This window comes from Rhineura floridana, chromosome 11 (assembly GCF_030035675.1).
Source record: "Rhineura floridana isolate rRhiFlo1 chromosome 11, rRhiFlo1.hap2, whole genome shotgun sequence".
Lineage (NCBI taxonomy): Eukaryota > Metazoa > Chordata > Lepidosauria > Squamata > Rhineuridae > Rhineura > Rhineura floridana.
The window spans coordinates 73,405,896-73,430,157 of record NC_084490.1 but is presented as its reverse complement, the minus strand read 5'-3'; the positions used below and the strand labels follow the sequence as shown (position 1 = coordinate 73,430,157).

Below are 24,262 nucleotides of genomic sequence, written 5' to 3'. Positions count from 1 at the left end.
AATGATGGCTAATAGTTCTGGTGGCAGTTTCAAATACAGTAGACATTAACTTTTGAAATGCCTATATTGTTTGGCAGCTGAATAACTAAGATGGAGTAAACATCCCAAAAGATGGGGAAAAGTAGATCTGGACACAGAATCGATAAAACTCTGGCTTGAGTCCAGAAATGTAGGCCACTTGCCTTGCTCGTCAAGAGATGCAGCCCCAGATCTCATAGGGCCTATCACTGCTGACACCAAGAAAAGGGGCAGGTGTCAGACAGAGCAGCAACAACAAAAATGGTGGCTTTTACAGATAATTCACAACTCAATGATTATTGCCTGTGTAATTGCTAAAGATATAGTATGTGCATGTTAGTGGCATAATATATTGTTTTTTGTTTAAAATGGCCACCAGGCTGTTGACTGGGACCGCTTTGGAAGCATACCTTGCCCATATTGAAATTACTGTCTTACAGTGCTTGCTTTTAAAGCCCTGTGCAGCTTATGCCCAGGAACCTGAAATAGTGCCTGCTCTCACACTAAACTGCCCCTGCATTGAGGTCATTTTTGAAGGTCTCCTCCAGCTTCCTCCACCATGTGAGGTAAGATGGGTGGTGGGCCAGAGAGTGGTGTCAGTGGGGCCACTACTTTGGGGGAAAATTGTCTCCCTGGAGGGGCCTGGGAAAATAATGTATTTGCTTGGTGCTGAAAATGCACCAGACAAAGACGTTTTCATTTAAATAGGCTTTAAAATGTACGTTAGTGTTTTAATTATTTGTAACATATTTATGTTTTATTATACAGCCACAATATTTTTCTCATTCCACTATGTTAAATTGAAAATAGCCCTCATGCCATTGTTGGAATTGGTGCAAGAGCAACTCCTGTTTGGGTCCTTTTGTTTGTATTCCAGAAGAAAGATAGAGTGAGGGTCCTCCAGCTGGCTAGACTTGCCTACCTTTACCTGTGCTCTTCTTGACCTGACTTCCTTTCATTGTAAACTGATATGCTCAGGGGAGCTTATCTGCCCCTCCTTCCTTTGTCTTCTTCTTTGACTGTCCGAGGACAGAGGAGACATCTCTGTCTTTGCTCTCTCTCCTGAGCCATGAGGGCAATAACGTCTGGGCATTGCACCTCCAACTTAATTAGAAAGAGTTATACCTTTCCTATCTAGTACATCTTTCTATAAATAAAGTAGCTTTTCTTATTTTACTAAGTCTTAAGTCTCAGTGATCTCAACGCAGGGTAAAAGCTGGTTATACATACACTGGCAAACATGCAGCTCAGATGGCTGAGTATCTCTGCATATTTCCATTCTGCTGCTTCCCATAAGCTCATTTCAAAACAAAATCTTACAAAACTTATAGTCCTGAACTCAGAAACACTTGCTTAACAACCCTCTAAGTTTTCATGGCAATACACCAAACTCTTGGAGAGAATCCAGAATTCAAAGTCTAAAACAAGAGTAAAAAAATCCAGTTCCCTGTTGGACTTTTTTCCTCTCAGTGGTCTCATAATTTGTTGAAATTAATTAAAAATTAGCTATGTTCACAGAGTACATGTACTCCTATTATTGATCTTGCCCCATTCTCTGACCTTCACATTTTGCAGTTTAAAAGTTTAAATAACTGTCAGTGTTCTAAAAGCCAGACAAACAGCTGTTTGGGTTGGCTAATCAGGGGGCCACACCCATGCCAGCCATTTATTCTATTTTAAACAGTCATGGCTTCCCCCAAAGAATCCTGGGAAGTGTAGTTTGTGAAGGATGCTGAGAGTTGTTAGGAGACTTCTATTCCCCTGACAGAGCTCCATGGGCCAGAGTGGTCAGCCCCTCTTTCCAGAGAATTCTGGAGATTGTAGCTCTGTAAAGGGAATAGGGCATCTCCTAACAGCTCTCAGCACCTTTCCCTTGGGGGAAGCCATGACTGTTTAAAGAGGAATAAATAAATGTCTGATGTGGATGTAGCCAGGGACAGCTTTGGTTTAAATTTTGGTGGGAGACTGCATGTGTCTGATGTGGACTAAAAGGTGGGGAACATCCCCCCAAATAATGATACTGTTAACAATGTTTTCCTTTTGGAAAGAAAAAGTGTTTTCCCTCTGCCCAGTGCCCACCCACCCAATCTCTAACCTACACAGTTTTAGAGAAATTATGCAGTCCATTTTGGTCCTATTCCAGTTTTTCTCCTTTTCCCTTTACTTTTTACTTTAGCTATTTGAGTATTATGTTAAATCAAGTCTTTTGAGGAAGGCCACATTGTTTTTGTAGTCCAATTACCACAGGCTCTGCTCCAGCAGTCCTGCTCCTTTGATCTAAGACAATTCTGGGCAAGTTCACACAAGAGCTTAACTTCATAGTAAATACACACTTTTTGCCATCGCGATAGCTTTGGAAGGTTTACACTCCCCAGCTTCCAATAAGTTTATTTTTACTTTCAATTCACATGGCATTCCTCTGGAAAGGGTACTATTGCTGTTTCCTTGTGGCCCTGCCCCCAAATCTGCATGTTTACTCCCTCTGGAGTATTGCCAATGGAGAAGGGGAGGGTTTTTTTTTTCATTGTCAATTGCACACTGAAGTGGGAAGAGAGTGGGGGGGGACCACCCCTTTTCAAAGTGTTTATGAAATGCAATTTTTAGTGGAAGCGTGTGTGTGCGCACACGTGTGTGTGTGCCTTCTGCAGCCTCAAGCGACTACCCAGTCCTTATTTACTCAGAAGTAAGCCTCAACAGTGCTTACCCTCTGCTCAGGGCTCATCACTGATAACCATAGAGAGGTTCCTCCCAACAGATAGACCATTGAAGTTGTTAGTTGTTATGCACTCAGGGCTCCCCCGAAGTCATTGCTACCCTTCTCACTCTCTCCCCCACATTGCTACTTCTACAGAGAGTGATCACTTACATGTTTACTCCCTCCCCAGTATCAATTTTGCTATTGAAGAGGGTTTTTTTTGTCAGTGTCATTGTTTCTTGTCAATTACATGCCTCTCCCAAGGGGGGGAAATTGACATGAAAGGTGTGGGAGTGAGTAAAAGCAAAGTAGGGCAGCTTTGCAGGCACAGGAAGCCTTCTTTCATTCCTGCTTCTGATAGTGAACTGGAGTATTCCTCTCACACCTGATTTTTTTCTTAATCTACTATTTTGCAATCAAACATAAAATCAAATGTTAAAATGAATAATATTTCCACAACGGCAATTTTGCGATATTACACAAAGTTTAGAGGAGGTTTTTAACTGAGCTTCCTTGGGCTGAAAAGCCTCTCTTTTCCTGCCCGACAGCTGATGGGGATGGTAAGGAGAGCTAAAAATCAGGGAACGTAAGGAAGGAGAAATCAGGTTCTCTCCCTCCAGGCAGACAGGGTGTTTGTGTGTGTGTGAGAGGGGGGGGAGAAGAGAGAGAGAGTGCATGCACTATAAGTTGTGTTCTTTTTCTCCCAGCCTGAAGCAACCCAGACGTCTATTTTGCTTGCACTTGGGGGGGGGGCATTAATGTTGCCCTTTTGCACACCCACAAACCTGTGTTAACATTACAGGGGGGAGTGAAGGGGCGGAAAGGAAGGCTAAAGCAGCGGAAGTGGCCGGCTTAGCAGACGGAAATGGAATTGATGGGGAGTTTAATGAGTGGAGAAAGGGGAGTATGTGCAAATTACGATCCATCCCCCCAGCAGGAAACATTGGAATAAGGCGACTACATGAGCGGGATACAGCAAAGCAGAGGCATTTTTTCCCCTCACTGTTCAGATTTTCAGTGGACTGGTTTGATTCGCATTTAAAGGGAAATGCAGCGGCTCGCCTTCCCTTTCCAAAAAACGTCATGCGATCGCTGCAAATTAAAAGGGAATGCAGCCAGCCTTGATCTCACATTAAATTGCCGTGTGTCTATGGCTTTAACATTTTATATTTTTCATCTCTGCCTCAGACATCTAAACCTGATGAAGATGAGTACTTTCAAAAGTAACTTCTAAAATGTTGGAGTCTACTTGGGCATAAGGTCATAAACACTCTAAAATGGTAGCAGGATTCCAGAATGTAAGTGGTTAGTTCTCCCCTCTATGCACAGTGCACAACTTGGGGTTGGTTATACATTACAGATTTTGCCAGTAACAGAGATATTTAGCAATATTGGGGTTTCTTCCCAAGTTGTTCCTAGCTAAGTAATCACTAGGCATTCCCAAGTTCTCCTAAAGACATGAAGAAATATCACCACATGCTTCTTCAAACTAGTGACTGCAGTCTTTTGGGCCATCTTTTAGCACAAATCATCCTGAGAGACAGGATGAATGAACATTCTGCATCTAGAGGCATGAACGTAAAGAGAAAAATGGAATTTGAACTACGGAAATCCATGGCTCTACTGGATGTGCTCAAAAGAACCTTGGAGATAACAATTCAAATAGTGTAAGAGTTTCCATTCCTTTCTTTTTCTCCGCTCACTGTGGATGCTCACTGTGGATGCTATGAAATGTATAGTTTGGATGGAAGACTTCAAGTGCCAGCTGTTCTAAACGTGATTAATGTTCTCCATGCGCTGCATATATATCAACCACGGCATCAAAGGAACAGCAAAGGTCACTGACACACAGCAGGGCCAGTCTTTAGAAACCACAGATTCAGTTTTTTGCAGTTTCATGTGTTTCCTAACCTATAGCAATCAACCATGAGCATGCATATTATTCTGAAGCCAAATCTCAGCTTCCCCAGTAGGCATGTAGTTTATATCACACAAAACATGGTTTAGGTTTGCACTTGGGAGCGGTACCTTTGTGTATATACCATGCTTTGAAGCTTACAGGTTGTAAGAGACACAAAACACATTACATGAGATATAGGGATTCCATGCCCAGGCAATAAAACAGGTTGTCCTCCTTCAGTTATCAATTTTAGGCACTATGCTATGTTCCTCTCTCTTTTGCCACAGAAAGCACTGGAACTTCCATTGTCTGCAACATACAGCCTCCTGTAGTAAGTTCCAGTAAGGTAGGGAACAGAGTGTGCCCCCCAGCTCACCCAGAGTGAACCTCTCGGCTTCAGTTTATTTTCTCTAAAATGCCATGGGTCTTGAACCAGGGATAGTGCCATAACTTACTCCCAATAGTGGATGGTGTGGGGGAGCCGCCACCTACCCATGGCTTTTGGGTGCTGTTGATGCAGCTGGTCAGAAAGAGGTACTGCCATTGCTGACTTAGCAATGTCAAGTGACCAGTGGTGGCTCAACCTGCCCTATTAATCTTCAGAATTGCTCTAGGCCCTCAGCCTGGAAGCAAGCAACTCGTTTCTACCATTAGGGCTAAGTTGTTGCCTGCTAAATGAATAACCAGTGTGGCTTATAACACACCAGAACATTTCTATTTAGCTGCATATTCATCAACATTGAGTTGATGATAGCAAAGTTCATTTTACACATGGCAAACTAAATGGCTGAAATGTGCTAGAAAAGGAATGATCAACTTGCTAAGCTTGGGAGGCTCGATCTTTCCTAGTCCAACTATTTGGAGACAGCATCATCCCCTATTTTGACATCATTGACAGGCTTAGCCTTAGAATAGAAGGGAATGTGTGTGTGTAGGTTTGGAGTAGATTGGAAAAGATGCAAGAGGAATACAAGCCAATTTTATTCTTGCTGAAGATGGTCAGAATCTGACTTCACCAACTTCCACCACTGAATCATTCACTCCATTCATTGCTAGGGGAGGGGGTATGTGGAAATCTCTGTGTGGCTTCACTGTACAGCAATGTCATGTTGCAGACTGAATGCTGCCTGCAGAAATCAGAATGTTTAAGCATTAGGGCAACAGAAAGCATCACTGAATGCTTAAATATTTGCCATTAGGCTACCTCTCTTATGAAACATCTTTAGCAAAAGCTGTCCTTCCACGGAGAGTATTAGTGTGGGACTAGATAAGCAACCTGTTGGGTTGATCAAAACTTTAGGACTCTTGCCATGAGAGAAAATGGGAAATCTGTGAGTCTAAGTGAGGCGTCGGAAAGGAGGACAAGATTACTGTGTATTAGGCTACCATACCGTGACTCCAGATATGACTGGTGTTTTCCCTTCAATTAGCTTATACATTTCTTGCACTGCTTCCTCGTTGCTCTTATCTTTGAACCGTTTCTTGGAGAGTTCCTGAAGTGCTTCCTTAAACTGGTCAAAGGTAACTGTCCTGGATTTCCCCCTAGAAAATAAAAAATAAAAATGGCAGAAGTTACAAAAACATCTCAATGTGTCTGTAAGAAGGAGAAGCAGAAGAACAGGTAGGCACTTCCTGTTCCCTGCTCATCCTTGTTATTACAATGTAAGGCCGCTCTAAGAACATTTTGGAAAAATGTCACACGGTACTGCTTTGAATTTTCTCAAAACTGAATGAGAATAGACCTGAACATGCGAGGTCTTAAAATGAAAGTGAGGGTAAGGGCAAACACACATACGCTCTGCCTCAACATCCCTGGGCTGGGCATGTGGGTCGGCCACTAGACCTTCACATGTTTAGCAGCAAAGTCTTAGAGGGTTTTTAAGCATGTTCTATTAAAAACTCCCTGCAATCAGGAATGCAGGAAAGTCTGAAGATCTGCATGCCTTGGGACATTGAGGTGGAACTTACATGTGTGCCCCCCACACCTCTTTAACACCCTGCATGTTCAGGTGGGCAACAACACAGCTTAAGATACACTGAAAGTTCAGTACTCTAAATTTTGCAAAAATAACAAAATGTTTCTGTTTGTATCATTCCCTCTAATAGCAATCTTGGTGGTTCTGGATTAAGAAGATCACCTTGACTGTGAGTGCTGCAAGACCCTCTTTCTGCTCACTGGCCTTTTCCCACCTCGCTTGGGACGGGGAGGCCCTGACTGCAGCTATAAAACTGCTACTACCTGGAAATGCTAGAGACCATCTTGACTGTGGGGTGTTGTTTAGGGGCTTTTGTTTCAGCCACCATTTATTTATTTTTTATTTAATTTGTATCCCGCCCTTCCTCCCAGCAGGAGCCCAGGGCGGCAAACAAAGCATTAACAACACATTAAAACTTCATACAAACAGATCTTAAAATACATTAAAACAAAACAGAGTTAAAAACATTTAAATTTTTTTTAAAGGGTTAAAAACATTATTAAAAAGCATATTAAGCAATTCTAACACAGATGCAGACTGGGATAGGTCTCAACCTAAAAGGCTTGTTGAAAGAGGAAAGTCTTGAAAAGGCGCCGAAAAGATAGCAGAGATGGCGCCTGCCTAATATTCAAAGGGTGGGGATTCCACAGGGAAGGTGCCGCCACACTAATGGTCCCTTTCCTGTGTTGTGTGGAACGGACCTCCTGATAAGATGGTATCTGCAGGCGGCCCTCACCTGCAGAGGGCAGTGATTGACTGGGTATATAAGGGGTAAGACGGTCTTTCAGGTATCCTGGTCCCGAGCTGTATAGGGCTTTGTACACCAAAACTAGAACCTTGAACTTGGCCTGGTAGCAAATGGGCAGCCAGTGCAGTTCTTTCAGCAGTGGGGTGACATGTTAGCGATACCCTGCCCCAGTGAGCAGTCTCGCCACTGTATTTTGCACCAGCTGCAGCTTCCGGACCAACCTCAAGGGCAGCCCCACATAGAGCACATTACAGTAGTCCAGCCTGGAGGTTACCAGTGCGTGGACAACAGCGGTCAGGCTATCCCGGTCCAAAACAGCTGCAGCTGTCTCACCATCCGAAGCTGGTAAAAGGCACTCCTAGCCACTTACTGTAGAGACTCCAGTGGAGGGACCTGAAACCCTGAAGAAAAGCAACTGTAGTCCCTATGTATACATTGCAAACTAACATTTTTAAGATATTGGGAAAATCTTCTTGTAAGATAAAATTGGGAGAATGATTTACCAGAGGCTCGGCCGTTCTCCTTTACAGGGGACAGCCTTCTATTTCACAGGTGGTCAACTCATGGCTTGTGGGCACATACAGCCATTGGAGATCTTGAGTATGGTCTGTGTAGGTGCCCTGTTGCCCCACCACACATTTGCATTTGAAAAGTGTTGACAAGGAAAAGCTTTGCCAGGGAGAGAAGAGCTCTGGAAATGCAGATTGTGCTGATCCATACTTGCAAAAGCTTTCCCTGCCCAGGCCAGGAGGGGGCAGACCTCCCTATCTGCCCAGAAAGACAAGCGTGTTTTGCTGCTGCCATCAGAGAAAAAGATAGTCAGTAGTCAGTTATTTCTGTGCATTCATGGGCCAAGCACAGAGCATGGTAGAAAGAGCTGGCCTTCAGACCTTCGCTCTAGCCTGTGGTGTCTGCTCTGGTTGCATGTATGCAGGAATGCTGCCTGCCAGGTCCCCACTTTCTCTTCAGGAATAACGGCATTCTCCACCACTGGTAGCAGGAATGGGACGTTAAGGGATGTACTCTCTGCAGCAGAGGCCCTCTCTGGCAGCAACATAGTGATGGGGGTGGGAGGACCATATGCATGGATGAGAGATTATATATGCGTGGGAGTCGTGTGTGTGTGTGTGTGTGTGTGTGTGTGTGTGTGTGTGTGTGTGTGTGTGTGTGTGTGTGTGTGTGTGTGTGTGTGTGTGTGTGTGTGTGTGTGTGTGTGTGTGTGTGTGAGAGAGAGAGAGAGAGAGAGAGAGAGAGAGAGAGAGAGAGAGAGAGAGAGAGAGAGAATGAATGAGCGACCCCACCGTTTTTTAACATAGAGTACTTGATTGTTCAAAAAGCTTTCAGCAACGTACCTCACCAAAGACTCCTGAGTAAGCTTAGTAGACATGGAATAAGAGGTGAAGTCCTCTTGTGCAGGGGTGTAGTAGTCCAGAGACTCAGGGGGTCTTAGACCCCTTACTTTTCTGGGGGCGGGGTCCCTATGTCTCCTGCACAATCAGCATGATAGGGGAGTGTGTTCGCCACTGAAAAGAGTCTTCTAGCATGCTTCCTTGTCCTTTCCTGCTGGTCGGAGCCAATCAGAGTGAAAGGAGGCGAGTCAGCCACCGAGAAGACTCTCCTCAGTAACTAACACTCTCTACTTTCATGCTTATTGACCCCTAGGGACATCTGTTGTTGTGGGAGAAGGCCTTAACAATGATTTTATTTATTTATTAGGTTTATACCCCGCCCTTCCTCCCAGTAAGATCTCATTCTCAATCCAGCAACACAAGGGGGGGAGGGTGTGGCTGTGACTGTCATGGAGTGACCCTGCACTTCTGAATTTGCCACTACACTACTGCTCTTGTAGATCAGGAATTGGTTAAGTACGAAAGCAGAGAGTAGGAATAAATGGACAGTTGTCCCAATGGAGGGCTGTAGAAAGTGGAGTCTCCCAAGGGTCGCTATTGGGATGTGTGCTTTTTAACTTGTTCATAAATGATGTAGAATGAGGGGTGAGCACAGGAAGGTGCCTTATACCGAGTCAGACCATTGATCCATCTAGCTCAGTATTCTCTACACTGACTGGCAGCAGTTCTCCATTATTTCAGGCAGGGTTCTCTCCCAGACCTACCTGGAGATGCCAGGGATTGAACCTGGGACCTTCTGAATCAAAGTAGATGCTCTACCACTGAGCTACAGCCTTCCTCATAGTGAAATGGCCAATGGTAGCAGTCAGATTGCTAAGTTTGTGGGTACTAAATTGATACTGGTCATTAAAACAAAAAGGGATTGTGAGGGACCTTTCCAAACTGAGTGAATGGGCAGTAAAATGGCCATGTCAGAGCACATATGGTCTGAACTAGCAGTGACTGACCAGGAATGAAACCTTGGGGTTGTAGCGATAGCTCAATAAAGATGTTTACACAGTGTGCAGCAACTGTGAAAAATGCATGTTAGTCATCATTAGGAAAGAAACTGAAAATACAACTGCCGATATCATAATGCCATTATATACACCTATGGTGCAACCACATTTGGAATACTGTATACAGTTCTGGTCATCTCACCTCAAAAAAGATGTGGTGGAGCTGGAAAAGGCTCAGAAAAGGGCAACCAGAATGATCAATGGGATGGAGCAATTCCCCTACGAGGAAAGGTTGCAGCATTTGAGGCTTTTTAGTTTAGAGAAAAGGCAAGAGGACAGAAGTGTATAAAATTATGCACAGAATGGAAAGAGTGGATATAGAGAGAAGTTTCTCCCTGTCTCATAACACTAGAACTCATGGACATCCAATGAAGCTGAACGTTGGAAGGTTCAGGACAGACAAAAGTACTTCTTCACACAGTGCACAGTGAAACTATGGAGTTTGGTCCCGTAAGAAACAGTGATGGCCAAGGAAAACCTGGATGGCTTCAAAAGAGGATTAGACAAATTCATGGAAGATAAGGCTATAAATGGCTACTAACCCTGATGGCTATGTTCTACCTCCACTGTTGAAGGCAATATGTCTTTGAATGCCAGTCATTGTGAATCACAAGCGGGGAAATTGTGTTGCACTCAGGTCCTGCTTTTCCACTCCCCATTGGGATCTCATTGTCTACTGTGAGAACAAGATGCTGCGCTAGATAGGCCACTGACCTGATCCAACAAGCTCTTCTTAAGGTCTTACGACTTTGACTCCATCCAACACCAGTATGCAACCCCCGATTGCTTTCCCCCAATGAATGCAACCCTTGACCCCAAAAGGTTTGCCCAACCCTGCTGTATTTGAAGGTCTGTCTGGTCTAAATCTGGTTTAAAGATAAAGAACCATAAGACCAGGGGCCTTGAAGTTCTCCATTAACAGCATCTCAACAGTTGAGTGAGCAGGCACAAAGAGCTACTCATCAAAGTCTTCCCCTCTATGGTGCAAAATATTTCTATTTAAATTATAGTAATTACTTCCACATTTACGAATTTTATGCAAATCTTGTCCTCTTTTAAGATGATGGTATTTTTATTTTTATTTTATTTTTGGCAATGAGTGAGTGGCCCTCTTACCAGTTATCAAAAAAAGGGTATTACAGGCTCTCAGCACAAAGAGCCACATAAGAATTATAGAACTCCTTTTAAAGTCAAGTTTATAGGATCCAATTTAATCAATGGTGGTCTCCCATTCAGAGCTGCAGAGATAGTATTTGAGTAGTGTTGTAATGAATCATCAGGAAATGCCACTGTACTATAAATGGTACAAGTATAAGCTCTTAAGTTTATCTAAATATTTTTGTACTCCATAACTTCTCTCTCTCTTTTAGCTTGTTATTTTTTTTACTATTTTTTTTAAAAAGCCTTTTATTATTTTCCAGTGTCCAACAAAATATGTCCAACAAAAAACAAAACAGTAATAAAAGAAAAAGAATAGCCCAACTTCAGGTCTTGCACATTATTGACACACAATCCCAAGGTACGGAAGGATAAAAAACCCAGAATTACAAAGGTCAACATAAAGCCTCTCTCACGGTATAGAGACCTTCCAAAAACAATTTTGAGAATTCAGAGGTCTAATCCTTTCCACTGACATTGTCATGGAAGGAAATAAATGGAAGCCATGCTACTTCATGTGCACCTGGTTTGGACTGTCCCTTAATCAACCTGAGGTTCTCAGACAGAACAACATGGAGAACAAAAGAGGATTCTGCAAGCCCTTATGGTGGCTAAGAGGCTTATACTGCAAGGCTGGAAAGACAAACACCCATTGTCTACACTCCGTGGTTTAATCGTCAACCTCTTATTTCGACATAAGGGCTGCATATGTTAATCTATAATCTTTAAATGACGATTGTTAGAATTATTTATTTATATTTATTTATTTCATTTTTAAACCGCCCATAGCGAATAGCTCTCTGGGCGGTGAACAAAACAAGATTAAAATACAATATTACAATAAAATTACAATAAAATCAGCAACAAGTTAAACGGAAAAAAAAAATTAAATGAAACACATTGAACATTAAAATGCCTGGGAGTATAGCCAGGTCTTAACCTGGCGCCTAAAAGAAAGTACCGAAGGCGCCAGGCATATCTCCACAGGTAGGCTGTTCCACAGTTCGGGGGCCACCACAGAAAAGGCCCTAGATCTAATAACAATCCTCCGGGCATCCTGATGAGTTGGTACCCGGAGGAGGGCCTTGGATATTGAACAAAGTGAACGGGTAGGTTCATAGCGGGAGAGGCGTTCCACAAGGTATTGTGGTCCCACACTGTGTAAGGCTTTATAGGTCAAAACCAGCACCTTGAATCTGGCTCGGAAACAAATAGGCAGCCAGTGCAGGCAGGCCAGGACAGGTGTTATATGCGCAGACCAGCGGGTCCTCGTTAACAACCTGGCTGCCGCATTTTGCACTAGCTGAAGTTTCCGAACGGTCTTCAAGGGCAGCCCTACGTAGAGCGCATTACAGTAGTCCAGTCTAGAGGTTACCAGAGCGTGAACAACTGAGGCGAGATCGTCACTGTCCAGATAGGGGCGTAGTTGGGCTACTAAGCGAAGATGGTAAAACGCATTCCGTGCCACCGAGGCCACTTGAGCCTCAAGCGACAAGGAAGGGTCAAAAAGGACCCCCAAGCTACGAACCTGTTCCTTCAAGGGGAGTGTAACCCCATCTAGAACAGGATGAACATCCACCATCTGGGCAGGTAAAGAGCTCACCAACAGTCTCAGTCTTGTCTGGATTAAGTTTCAGTTTATTAGCTCTCATCCAGTCCATTATCGCGGTTAGGCAACGGTTCAGCACATCAACAGCCTCACCTGAAGAAGGTGAAAAGGAGAAGTAGAGTTGCATGTCATCAGCGTACTGATGGCAACGCACTCCAAAACTCCTGATGACCGCACCCAGAGGCTGCATGTAGATGTTAAAGAGCATGGGGGACAAGACCGACCCCTGAGGGACTCCACAATGGAGAGTCCAGGGTGTCGAGCAATGTTCCCCAAGCACTACCTTCTGGCGACGATCCGCTAAGTAGGAGCAGAGCCACTGCCAAGCAGTGCCCCCAACTCCCAACTCCGCGAGCCTCCCCAGAAGGATACCATGGTCGATGGTATCAAACGCCGCTGAGAGATCAAGGAGAATCAACAGGGTCACACTCCCCCTGTCCCTCTCCCGACAAAGGTCATCATACAGGGCGACTAAGGCTGTTTCAGTGCCAAAACCAGGCCTAAAACCGGATTGAAACGGATCCAGATAATCGGTTTCATCCAAGAGCGTCTGGAGCTGGCCGGTGACCACCCGCTCCAGGACCTTGCCCCAAAAAGGGACATTCGCCACCAGTCTATAGTTGTTCAAAATATCTGGGTCCAAAGAAGGTTTCTTTAGAAGAGGTCTCACTACTGCCTCCTTGAGACTACCAGGGACTACTCCCTCTCTCAAGGAGGCGTTTATCACCTCTTTGGCCCAGCCGGTGGTTACAGCCCTGCTGGCCTTCACCAGCCAAGATGGGCAAGGATCAAGGGCAGATGTGGTCGCCCGCACCATTCCAAGCACCTTGTCCACTTCCTCGATCTGCACCAACTGAAACTCATCCAACAATGAAGGACAAGACCGCGCTCTGGACACTTCAATGGAGTCATCTGTCATAACATCAGAGTCTAAGTCCCGACGGATGCAAGCAATCTTATCCTGGAAGTGCTCCGCAAATTCGTTGCAGCGAGCTTCCGATGTTTCCTTAGTATCAGGAGGGCCAGAATGTAAAAGCCCTCGTACCACCCTAAAAAGCTCCGCTGGGCGGCAAAGAGATGATCTAATGGTGGCAGCAAAATATGACTTTTTTGCCGCCCTAACCGCTTTTACATACAACTTATTGGAAGCACTCACCAAAGAATGACTACATCCGTCAGGAGTTCGCCTCCACCTGCACTCTAGCCTCCTTCTCTCTTGCTTCATCACTCTCAGCTCCGGGGTATACCACGGTGCTGTTTGAGTTCTGCACCGAAGGGGGCGCGCGGGAGCGATCATGTCAATGGCACGGGTCATCTCCGCATTCCACAGATCGACCATGGCCTCGACAGGAGCGCCAGTGCTATCAGCCGGAAAAACTCCCAGAGCGCTCTGGAAAGCAACAGAATCCATAAGCCTCCGGGAGCGGACCAACTTAATAGGTCCCCCACCTCTGCAGAGGGAAAGGGTTGCCGTGAGTCTAAAGCTCAGCAAGCGGTGATCTGTCCATGACAATGGAGTAGATGAAAAATACCCCACCCTCAGATCACCATCTCCATGACCAGTGGCGAAGATCAAATCAAGAGTATGTCCTGATACATGCGTCGGGCCAGTAGCAACTTGAGACAGCCCCATGGTTGTCATGGAGGCCATGAAGTCCTGAGCTGCCCCGAACAAGACAGCCTCGGCATGAATGTTGACATCCCCCAGTACCACAAGTCTGGGGGATCTCAACAATACCTCCGAGACTATCTCCGTCAGCTCAGCTAGGGAAGCCATTGGGCAGCAAGGTGGGCGGTACACCAATAGTATTCCCAATCTGTCTCCTTGGCCCAGCACAAGATGAAGACACTCCAAACCAGTCGCCGTCTGGACAGGGTGCTTAGTGAGAGAGAAAGAACTCCGATAGACCACAGCAACCCCGCCTCCCCGGCCCTCAGATCTACCACAGTGCTGCACCGAATACCCAGGTGGGCAAAGCTGGGAAAGAGCAACTCCTCCCTGCTCACCCACCCAGGTTTCGGTAATACACACAAGGTCGGCACCCTTCTCCACAATCAAATCGTGGATAAGGGGTTTTTTATTAACGACCGACCTAGCATTTAAAAGCAGCACCTGGAGATCCGAGAGCTGGCTGACAGTACAACCAACAGTCCTGTGGATAGGAGGAGAACCGGAACAAGGCACAGACACAACTTGTCTGGGACGAGTTCCCCTTACCTGGCACGTTCTCCTCCCAACGCCATACCTCCCATTACCCATCACAACGTTAATTGGGGGCCCCGAAAATCTCCCTGCGAGGCCCAAGGCATGTTCTCCCAGGCACATCTTAAAATAAATCTAATACAGCAAAACACTTAAACAACATAAACACAAACGCACATTCACTCAATCTCATTCACACAACAACAGACAGACAAACAAACAAACAAATTAAAATACAGCCAAACTTATTGCAAGTTATAAAACGGAGGGGAGGCGTTCCTGATCCCAAAAATAACGCTAAAAGGTGATTAAAAGGTGTTAAAAGAAACATATGGTGGCGGAGCTCCAGCCGTAGCGAGCTCTTACGCCGCCATCTTCATTATGCCCAGCAGCAGATCTTCCCAGTACAAGCAGTTCAATGAGAAGCGCAGCAATGATGACAATCAAAAGAAGACAGGAGCAAACAGCAATAATAGCTCTCACTCCCTGGGCAGCTGGAACAAATGCTGTGTGTAAGAACCAAAGTAGCAGCCACAGCTGCTCTCTTTCTCTAAGCAACAACCATGTTCCTCTTCCTGTAGGCAAAAAGGTCTCCACACGTCCCGCAGTCCGCAGTCAACACATCCCTCCAAAGGGTAGATGGAAAACTAAACCGCGGCTGGCTAAGGCTCCTGGGACCCGATCCTATTCTCATTCATGTCAGCTGGTGATGATTGTATCTTATTATTATTATTCCTTTTGTTATATTTGCATATTTAAAATGTGAAGAAAAAAGAGCAATACACTGTATGTGACTGTACCCATTGCTTATAGATCAGTCAGAGGTTGTCTTCCATCTACCAACCATCATACATGCAGCCACTACAAGAACATTCTAAGTTCCTTTTGGACCCAAGAACATAGAAGCATGAGCTAACAAAGGGGATTTTGGAATGTGCTGCTTAACAATATTGCAGAGATGGTCAAAGACAGAATCCCCAAAGGATGCCACAGAAGAACAATGGCACCACATGTGCCTCAGAGAGCCTCATTCATTACACCCCCTCCACCAATTAGAAGACAAGGTGTTACTCATATTGTTTCACTTTACTGGCTTAAGCTGCCAGTGGTGTACAATTTTAAGGAGGTTTCCCTTACTGCTGCCAAAATTGTTTTGAAGGGTGCTTTTTTCCATTGAGCAGCCCAAGCTGACACACTAATGGTCACTCCCATTTTACCTCCTAAACCATCTTTAGAGCCTGCAGCCTTCCACAAGTTTTCCAGACTAATATGTTGTAAAATACCAAGATTATCCCTTTCTTACAGTCAGCATGTTGAATTTGGCTTCAAAAGCTGTTAGAGCCCTGTGTATACCAGGCTACCATCCTAACTTTCTAGCAGAGTTATGTACTCTCATCACTCTGAACCAGTTCCCTCTGGTGTTCCATAGCAAGGCTCTCAATTTCTCCTGCAAAAGAGGTTTTTCTTCTTCAAACAGGACCCATACCTCCTCCCACTCCCTAAACTGGTTGTAACCTTCAGGTTTAGAGGAATCTGAGTAATTCAGGAACGGCTGCAAGGGAGAAGGCAAGAGAGCTAAGTGCTTTCACCACCTCTTCCAGTTTTGATTTACAGGCATGCATTGGTGAAGCTAACGCTTCCAAATATAATTTCAGGGTAGGGATCCTGAGATCTCCATCCTGAGACATCTTATATGCCACACACCTTCCAAGCCTTTCCTTTTCCCCTCTGTAGCAGACAGCAGCGGGAAGTGTTTGAAACAAAACACCACCTTTGATAAAAACATCACTTTGACTGCCACATACGATAGCCATGACTTTGTCCCCTTTCAATCATAGACTGAGAGGTCCATAATCGCTTCTGAGCTGATGCAAATCTTTCATCACGAGTACCCCCAAGTACTGAAAACACAATGCTTTTTACAATGACAGGTTGAATAGGTTTGCCAGGGTCATTTGATCCTGCCAAGGCATGTTTGAAATTTTCAATAATTAACTTCCACTCCTGCCATCTCTCAGAAGTGTGCCAGTTCTCTCTTCAGTCCTGGGGTCCCTCTACATGGACTGGAGAAAATTGCCAGTACGTCATCAGCAAAGAGACTTAAAATCTGTTCCTGGCAGCCAATTCCTATACTTTCATTAACTCATATTCTGGTTGTGAGGACCTCAGTTGCTATTGCAAAGAGGAGGGGCCATAGGAGACAGCCCTGTCTTGTTCCCCTTCCCAATGTAATAATCAGTGAATCAAAAACATTGACCCTGATTTATACCTCTGAGTTGGAGTACACCTTTTGCACAAGGTTCAGAAACCTATGTCCAAACTAATTTCTAAGCAGCTGAAACAGAAATGCCCATTTGGCTGTCAAAAGCCTTAAAAATGTCCAGTGAGAGAAGGGTAATGCACAACACAATTCTAATCGTCAACATGCCTGTCAAGCAGAAAGTCCCTTTGTCCTTTTTAATATTCTAGGTAATGAAGGTATCAAGTCATTTGGTCTTAACTGCCATCAATAATTTTGTATCTTCATTCTATCTTATTTCTTTGTGTCTGTACCTACCTCCCCTCTGAGCTTCAGAGGACACATCAAATGGCTGCATTTGAAAAATCACCATCTTGAACATGTCCAGTAAGGATCTATAGGCTGAACATCTGTGTTGTCTACTTGCTCAAAGTGTCTGTTCCCTTATCAGCTGCTCCCTTTACTGTACATTATGACATCATGATAGCACATGATGTCGCATCAACCTCAGCCAACCGGAGACAAAATGTTGGGATGAACAACACACAAATCATCATGGCAGCATTGCCACCAGGCCCCTTCTTTTTCCTAGGAATCTTGTTCGAGCCCGACACACCCAAAAGAGAAACCTGGAAGTTTCAACAGTTGAAGTAAGTCCTCTCTCGATGGCTAAGGCTCACTCTAAGTAACACAAAGAGAGCATATAGAAATGGGGGAGAGTTGGCACCACAGTGGAAAAATATTGACCCACAGACAGAGCCAGATATTCTCTATGCCCTCACATCACCTTATTTATTCTGGGTAGAATTCAGTCAGATTTAAGCACTTCTGACTAGATCAGGGATGGGGAACCTGTGGGCCTTCAGGTTTTGCTGGACCACAACTCCCATCACCCCCAACCATTGGCCATAATGGCTAGGACTGATGGGAGTTGGAGTCCAACAACATTGGAAGACCCACAGGTGCCCCCCTCCTAAACTAAATCATTGTCTTCAGTGGAAAGAGCCAAGAATGTATTTTAACATTCCTACTGAAATCAATAGGATTGTGTGTATAAAACTGTGCTTACCAGCAAGAAAGGAAATAGTCACCTCCAAACAGCACACTGCTTCCTTTTCCTTCCTGTGGTTTGATATAAACAGTGCTTTTTTGGTAAAAAATGAGGCACCAATTGTAAAAGGCCTCTTCAACGCCTCCCCTCTTCCTGTGCCTCTCCCTGCCTTTTCTAGACATAACAAGCAGAAACTTAGGAGTGACCCCTAGATGGAGACTGCAATCCTGTACACTTTAGTAAGCTTCATCGAACACAGTCCCTGAATCAATTCAGGGGTGGACCTAATGTTTATTTAGGGTTTCTAATTAATTAAGCTAATTAAATATATGGGTGGGAGGGGGCAAGGGAAGGAGATGCTGAATCTCCTCCCCACCCCCAGACCAAGAACAGGGATGTTTAATCCTGTGAAGTGCAGGAAAGCACTCAACAAGGAGCACCTGCAGCCAGCCATACTGAATTCTCTGTTCAGCAGCTGTCTCCTTTCTTCCCCCTCCCCCAGTGACCAAGAGCAGGGGGTTGCTTCACAAGAGCTCTTAATTGCAGGGGAGGCTCTTGCAAAGGAGCACCCTGCAGCCCACAGGCTAGAATTGTTCACCCAACGGCTGGGGAGGGGAGGATTCAATTCTGCTGGAATCTCCTCCCCCCCCCCCCCCCGTTCCCTGCAGGGAACACGCTGGCAAAGCTGACTCCTGCAGCCCTTCTGCCCAACCCCCTGCCCGCTGGCAGTCTTGGATTCCTCCTGGTGGCCTGACCTAAGATGATCTGGGGCTGTCTCAGGCCAAGCCCAGATCCCCCTGGACTGCCCCGATTCAGTTTAGGATTTGGCCGACCCTGGTTCACAGTTTTTATTGCATGTTTAAACAGCCGTAGAGGAAATGATGTCAATATGTGACAGAAAAAGCTCAGTGTTTAGGTGACATCATATCCAATATACAGTAAATAAATAATTCATTGTGGATTGTTCAAAAAGTTTTACATATTTTGACAGCTTTCAAGGTTCTCCCTTGAAAGAATATGGGGCTGGATCCAGATTAAGTTAGCTACACTTAGATTGCACTGAAATCAATAAGACAACTTAATCATTACTAATTTTTCAGGTTGATTTCAATGGGTTCTAAGTGAGAAAAACTCAGATCTGAAACGCATTAAAAAGTTTATTCTACTAAGAAAAAACCATTTGGTTTAGCATGTTTTGTTAATGGTTTTCCATGTTCACTCAAGCTCTGGGTCTGCTCCTTAAATAAAAAATAATGCTGAAGTTCAGAACCACAGAACAAAAATGTACTTTCTAATCTGAAAATCCACATTTGTGTTCTGGTGACTCATTTAGATGGAAATTCCACTCTGCACATGTTCAAAGGTAATTTATTTTCATGATTTGCATGTTACAGTGCTGGGCCCTAGCACAGAAAATGTGCTGCTCCATATCCAGAGTGTATAATGGTCCTCAACATTATGATACCTCCATACATGGCATCCTGCTGATAATAGTACGTTGGTCTCCATCCTGTCTATACTTAATTGGCTAAGACAAAAGATGCTTACCTGTGCCAGGGAGTTGGACTAGATTACTCTCTTATTCTCTGTGAATGTTACTAGTTGCCACTTCCAATTGGGTGCTTGCAAAGTGCAATCTTACTTTGAGTTACATAACAGCTTCAGTTGCATAGACTCCACATGTATATTCCAGTGACCAGACAAATCTAGGACTTAGATCCGCAACTCTGCTACTCACATCCATCTAGCTCCAAGGCAGTAGAAGCTGAACTAGTCACATGATAGGATGCCATACCATATCAATATGCCTAACTATTGCCGGGCCCTGAACAGCTATAAATTCCCATCACTTTAGAGCTTGAGTGAACATGTGAAGTCCTTAACACAACGTTAATCTAAAAGGCTTTTTGTTAACTGAATTTGATTATATTTTGAAAAGGTTATCCCTACAACTTGCTGATCTGGCAAACTTGAAATTCCAAATGAGAAACTCAATGGAAAAAGAAAGGAAGAAATACTCTCGTTAATAAGAAATCACACACCTGTCATGACCCTGGAGTTAGATTCCTCATTTATAGGAAATGAGGGCAAGAACTCTGAAGGGGAAAGACATGCAGGACTAGCCCAGAAGTGCTTCCACCAGATGAGCCTCTGGTGCCGGTGCATATTATGCCAAATCCTGGTGGATGCATTAACCTTCATTGGATCTTTCAATCCTGGTTCAATTTGCTCAGCAGCACCCCAGTGGAACAGGAGAAAAGCATGAACTCCATGTTGTCACTGAAATAAATACACCTGTTTATTAATACACAAAACTTAAAGTTATTATGAAACTGAGAGATAAAACAAAAACAATATTTGAAAGTAAAGTCACTTAAGATAACTTAAAAATAACTTAAAAACAAACACTGCACATTTCATTCATCTTATTCCATCATGACTGCTGCTCTGTCCACTTCATGCCACAGTTGCTGTATTTGTAGGCCTATGAGGGACCAAACTAATACCCCTCTGGCCTGCGAATCCAACTTTGCCATCATCAGACTTGGAGAACTCCTTTGCAGAGGCCACAGTGAGACCAGAGTCTTCCTTGCTGCAGCAGAACAGAAGACTGATGGCGTAGGCTGGTGCCCTTTAACTGAAAAGAAGCTTCCAGTGAGGGCAGAGCTAGCAGGTAGGGATGAAGCTGCTGCTATACAAGATTCAATCTCAGTGTGATGCTTTCTGAAGCAAAGGCAGAGCTCTGCTCCTTCGCCCTAGCTCACATCCAGACCCCTGCCTGCACTTGTCCTGGGTTGCCTTGCTTCAAGCTGACCCTGGCCCTGCACCAGGCCTTGCCTGTGCTGAAACCAATGCTCACCGCACAAGACCATTAATAAAGGCAAGCATTCACGTGCAATTTATGCCTACTAGATGGCTAATTCCTTAAGTGAAACCAAGTTAGAAGTGAGGATTGCCCACTTTAGTTTCCTAATCAGGCTCTGTATCTTCAGTGGGGTTGCCTACTTTTACAGGTTGCTGCTGCCTTTCTACCTGTAAGCATCTGTTTCATTAGGTGATATTAGCAGGGGTCATGTTTTTTTCCTATGCTCTATAATAACCCCAGCTGCTTTTTAAACATGGTATGGATGTTAACAACACAGGCGCAGGTCAGCCGATGGTTTGTATCAAGCCTAACTTTTAAAGGTTGCAATAGAAAAAGAGAAAATTCAGCAGATAAAACAACAGCCACACAGTTGAGCCTTACGTCTTGCGCTCCTGTGTCTTCAAAAGCTGCCTGTTGGAAATCCAGCTACAGTGCACTTCAGAGATGTTTTCCCCTCCCCATGCCTCTCAAACTATTTTTACTCATCTCCTGTGATTAACTCTTCAAGGCTGAGAGCTAGTCTGAGAACAGTTTTATATCTCTCTCATCTCCCTCCCTCCCAGTCCTTCTCTGTTCCTCACACAGCCATATTCTAGCTGTCCTTTTCCAACCAACTCTCTCTGCCTGCCACTCATTGTAACTCCACCCAGCATATCATTCACCCCCTCTTCCACTTAACCTGACCATATGTATGGGATACCCTTATGAAATCCCCCTGACTAACATTGGCCACAAGATTTGTTTTTAATCCAAACCACCAACATTTTATGGGTAATGGCACTTACTAGATGTTCCCCTTGACCTAAGATAAACCATTCCCCAGAGGATGCAGTACAAACAGAAAAATCCTTCCCCCCAAAACAACACCAACAAACTCAGTGGAAGAAAAGCACACGCTACCTGTTAATACAATAAAGTCTCTCATCAAAGTTTAATTTGTCAAAACAAGCCATTACTTACCCTTTCTAGGCCAAATTAAGTATGGACAAGCATCAAATGTACCTCTCCTATACTACCAGGTTTTGAATCAGTTCACTGAACAATTTTCCTGACTGTAAGTCATAGAACAGTAGTGGGGAGCCTCCACCTCACAGGCCTAATAAAATACAGTAGTGAGCCTAATTTGAGGCCATTTTCCCCAAGCCACACCTACCTGTTCTCTGTCTGACATCACATATAACATCAGTTGTGGGGCAGGTAAAGATGAATCTCCCTGCCAAGAGTGTGTGTGTGTGTTAAGTACTGTCAATCAACTGATTGACAACAACCACAAAGTGCTGTTCCTTTGCCTACATGGTTTGATTTCAAACTGTGTGGGCAAAGGAAACTGCTTCACCTGACATCATGGTGACCTCAAGTGAGTGATGCACCAATGGCCCATACCAGTTGGGAAAAGTCAGGATCTGACTCACCAGATGGATCCAATTCCCCACCCTGCCATACACCCCCTCCAGATTTCTCACTATATTAGCAGAATGCAATTCAGCTGACTCACCCTTAACATAAGGCCACAAATGTGGCCCTATAATAGAAGCAGAAACTACAAATTTCCCCATGACCAAAGCCCCGGAAAGGGGGAAAAAATCAATTGAAACTTCTAAGGCCAACTATATTTCACAGCCTGGAAAGGAACTCCTGTTCATTCATCAAAACTGCCTGTTTCAGATATTTTCTGGTCTAGTAGTACCAGGTTCAGGGACAGATGCCTTTTGTAAACACAAGATGCATTAATACTTGTACACTATGCCAACTACTCTGGTCTGGTTAGTACAAAGAGTAACACAGAAAGCTTCTTGTTAGGATAACGTTTTCATACAAGCCACCAAACAATGCAACTCATGTTCTGAAAATTTATTATTATTATTATTATTATTTACATTTGTATACCGCCCCATAGCCGAAGCTCTCTGGGCGGTTTACAATTAAAAACATTAAAAACAAATATACAAATTTAAAAACACTTAAAAAAAAACAATTTGGGAGAGATTCCTGCCTGGCCAGCTCTGCACCTTGAACACAAGCCCATCTGTCCGTGCAAGAACATGAAGGACAGTCTAGCAGCAAAAGTGGGTCACTCTCTTCCCTCCACTCTCAAAGGCAGCACTCTTCCTCGTCCATTTCAACCAGAGGCTGGTGGCGAGGCTCCCCTTCATATTCTGTGTGTCAAGCATGTTTACTTTAATAGCACCAGGCAACACAGACGTTATACATAATTTGCTTACCTGCTTTTGTTTTCCTTTACGCTTTCAGTTCATTCTAGGATACAAGCTCTGTTACAGCATGGCATGCTCCCTTAATATCTCACAGGGGTTCAAAATCACCTCCACTTTTTTTCAGCTAGAGCCAGACTCTCAGCCGGTACAAACGAAAGTGGGAAAATGCCCACTTGGTTTAGCAGTATGAATATTCCCAGTTAATCTCCAAACTTCTAATAAGTGTGTCTTAGTTTCCTGAATTATAGTTGGTGGCACACTTCACTCTACACTCCAAAATGGTTTGCTATTAGAAAATGAATCCCCCAATATTATTGCATTATTTATTCATTCATTTTTTTAAAAGTATGCTTATCCTGCTTTTCCATTAAAAAAGAACTACTAAAACATAGGTTACAAGACGCAACAGCAGAGAAACATTAATAAAAACAGGAGACCAGTAAAACTATCCCTTCAGAGTTGATAGCCACAAGGCAGTGGGAAGGCCATTGGAGAGAGACCAAGAACATAGGAGAGTTCCACAGCTTAGGTACAGTCACAGAAAAGAGTCTCTCCCATATTCCTACCACATGCAGCTTAATCACTATTTGTCACCTGAGTCAAAGAAGGTATCATGCTTAGCCCTGACCTGGTGCCAGACCCTGAATCCTCAGAGGACAAACAAAACATCCCACAGGTCAGGGACCTTGAGAAGCAGACAGAGCAGGAGGTAGAGCCCCCCCCCGGTCCTCAAGAGTACCAGTGCTAGAAGCTGATGGCAGGCTGATGGCACAGTATACATCTATGGATCCAGAGTTAATGGTTCACTTGTATGTAAGGGGTGTGCTCATGAGTAAGCAATCCCTGATACTCCTTCACTCCCAGCAGCTGTGGTTAGGGTGTGATTTAGGAAGCCCAAGTAGATAAGGCCTCCTTCTTAAACCTTACATTTACTGGGAACAGCACAGGGCTTTGGCTGCTTGCTGTACCTTGTGGGATACCCTATAATCTTGTCTTGATCTTAATTCTAGATCATGGTTTGATCTCTATGAGTTTCTTATGTTTGACCTTGGTTTGTTTAGAGTATACTGTACTAGAAACTCTGTCTGTGCTGGTAAGTACTTGGTGAGAAGCTGGTATTTTGGGGGCTGGGACCTTATTTATTTATTAATTAAACTTGTATACTGCCCCATAGCTGAA

General features: G+C 44.3%; 1 protein-coding gene across 5 annotated transcripts in view; it reads right to left on the bottom strand.

Moving 5' to 3' along the window:
* The window catches only part of TPPP (tubulin polymerization promoting protein), a 93,530-nt gene that overhangs the window by 10,849 nt on the left and 58,419 nt on the right, over positions 1-24,262 (bottom strand). For all 5 annotated transcript variants that reach the window (XM_061591104.1, XM_061591105.1, XM_061591107.1 and 2 more), the window contains one exon: positions 6,005-6,155. In XM_061591104.1, the coding sequence (XP_061447088.1) occupies positions 6,005-6,155 (151 nt within the window). The remainder of the gene's footprint in view (positions 1-6,004; positions 6,156-24,262) is intronic.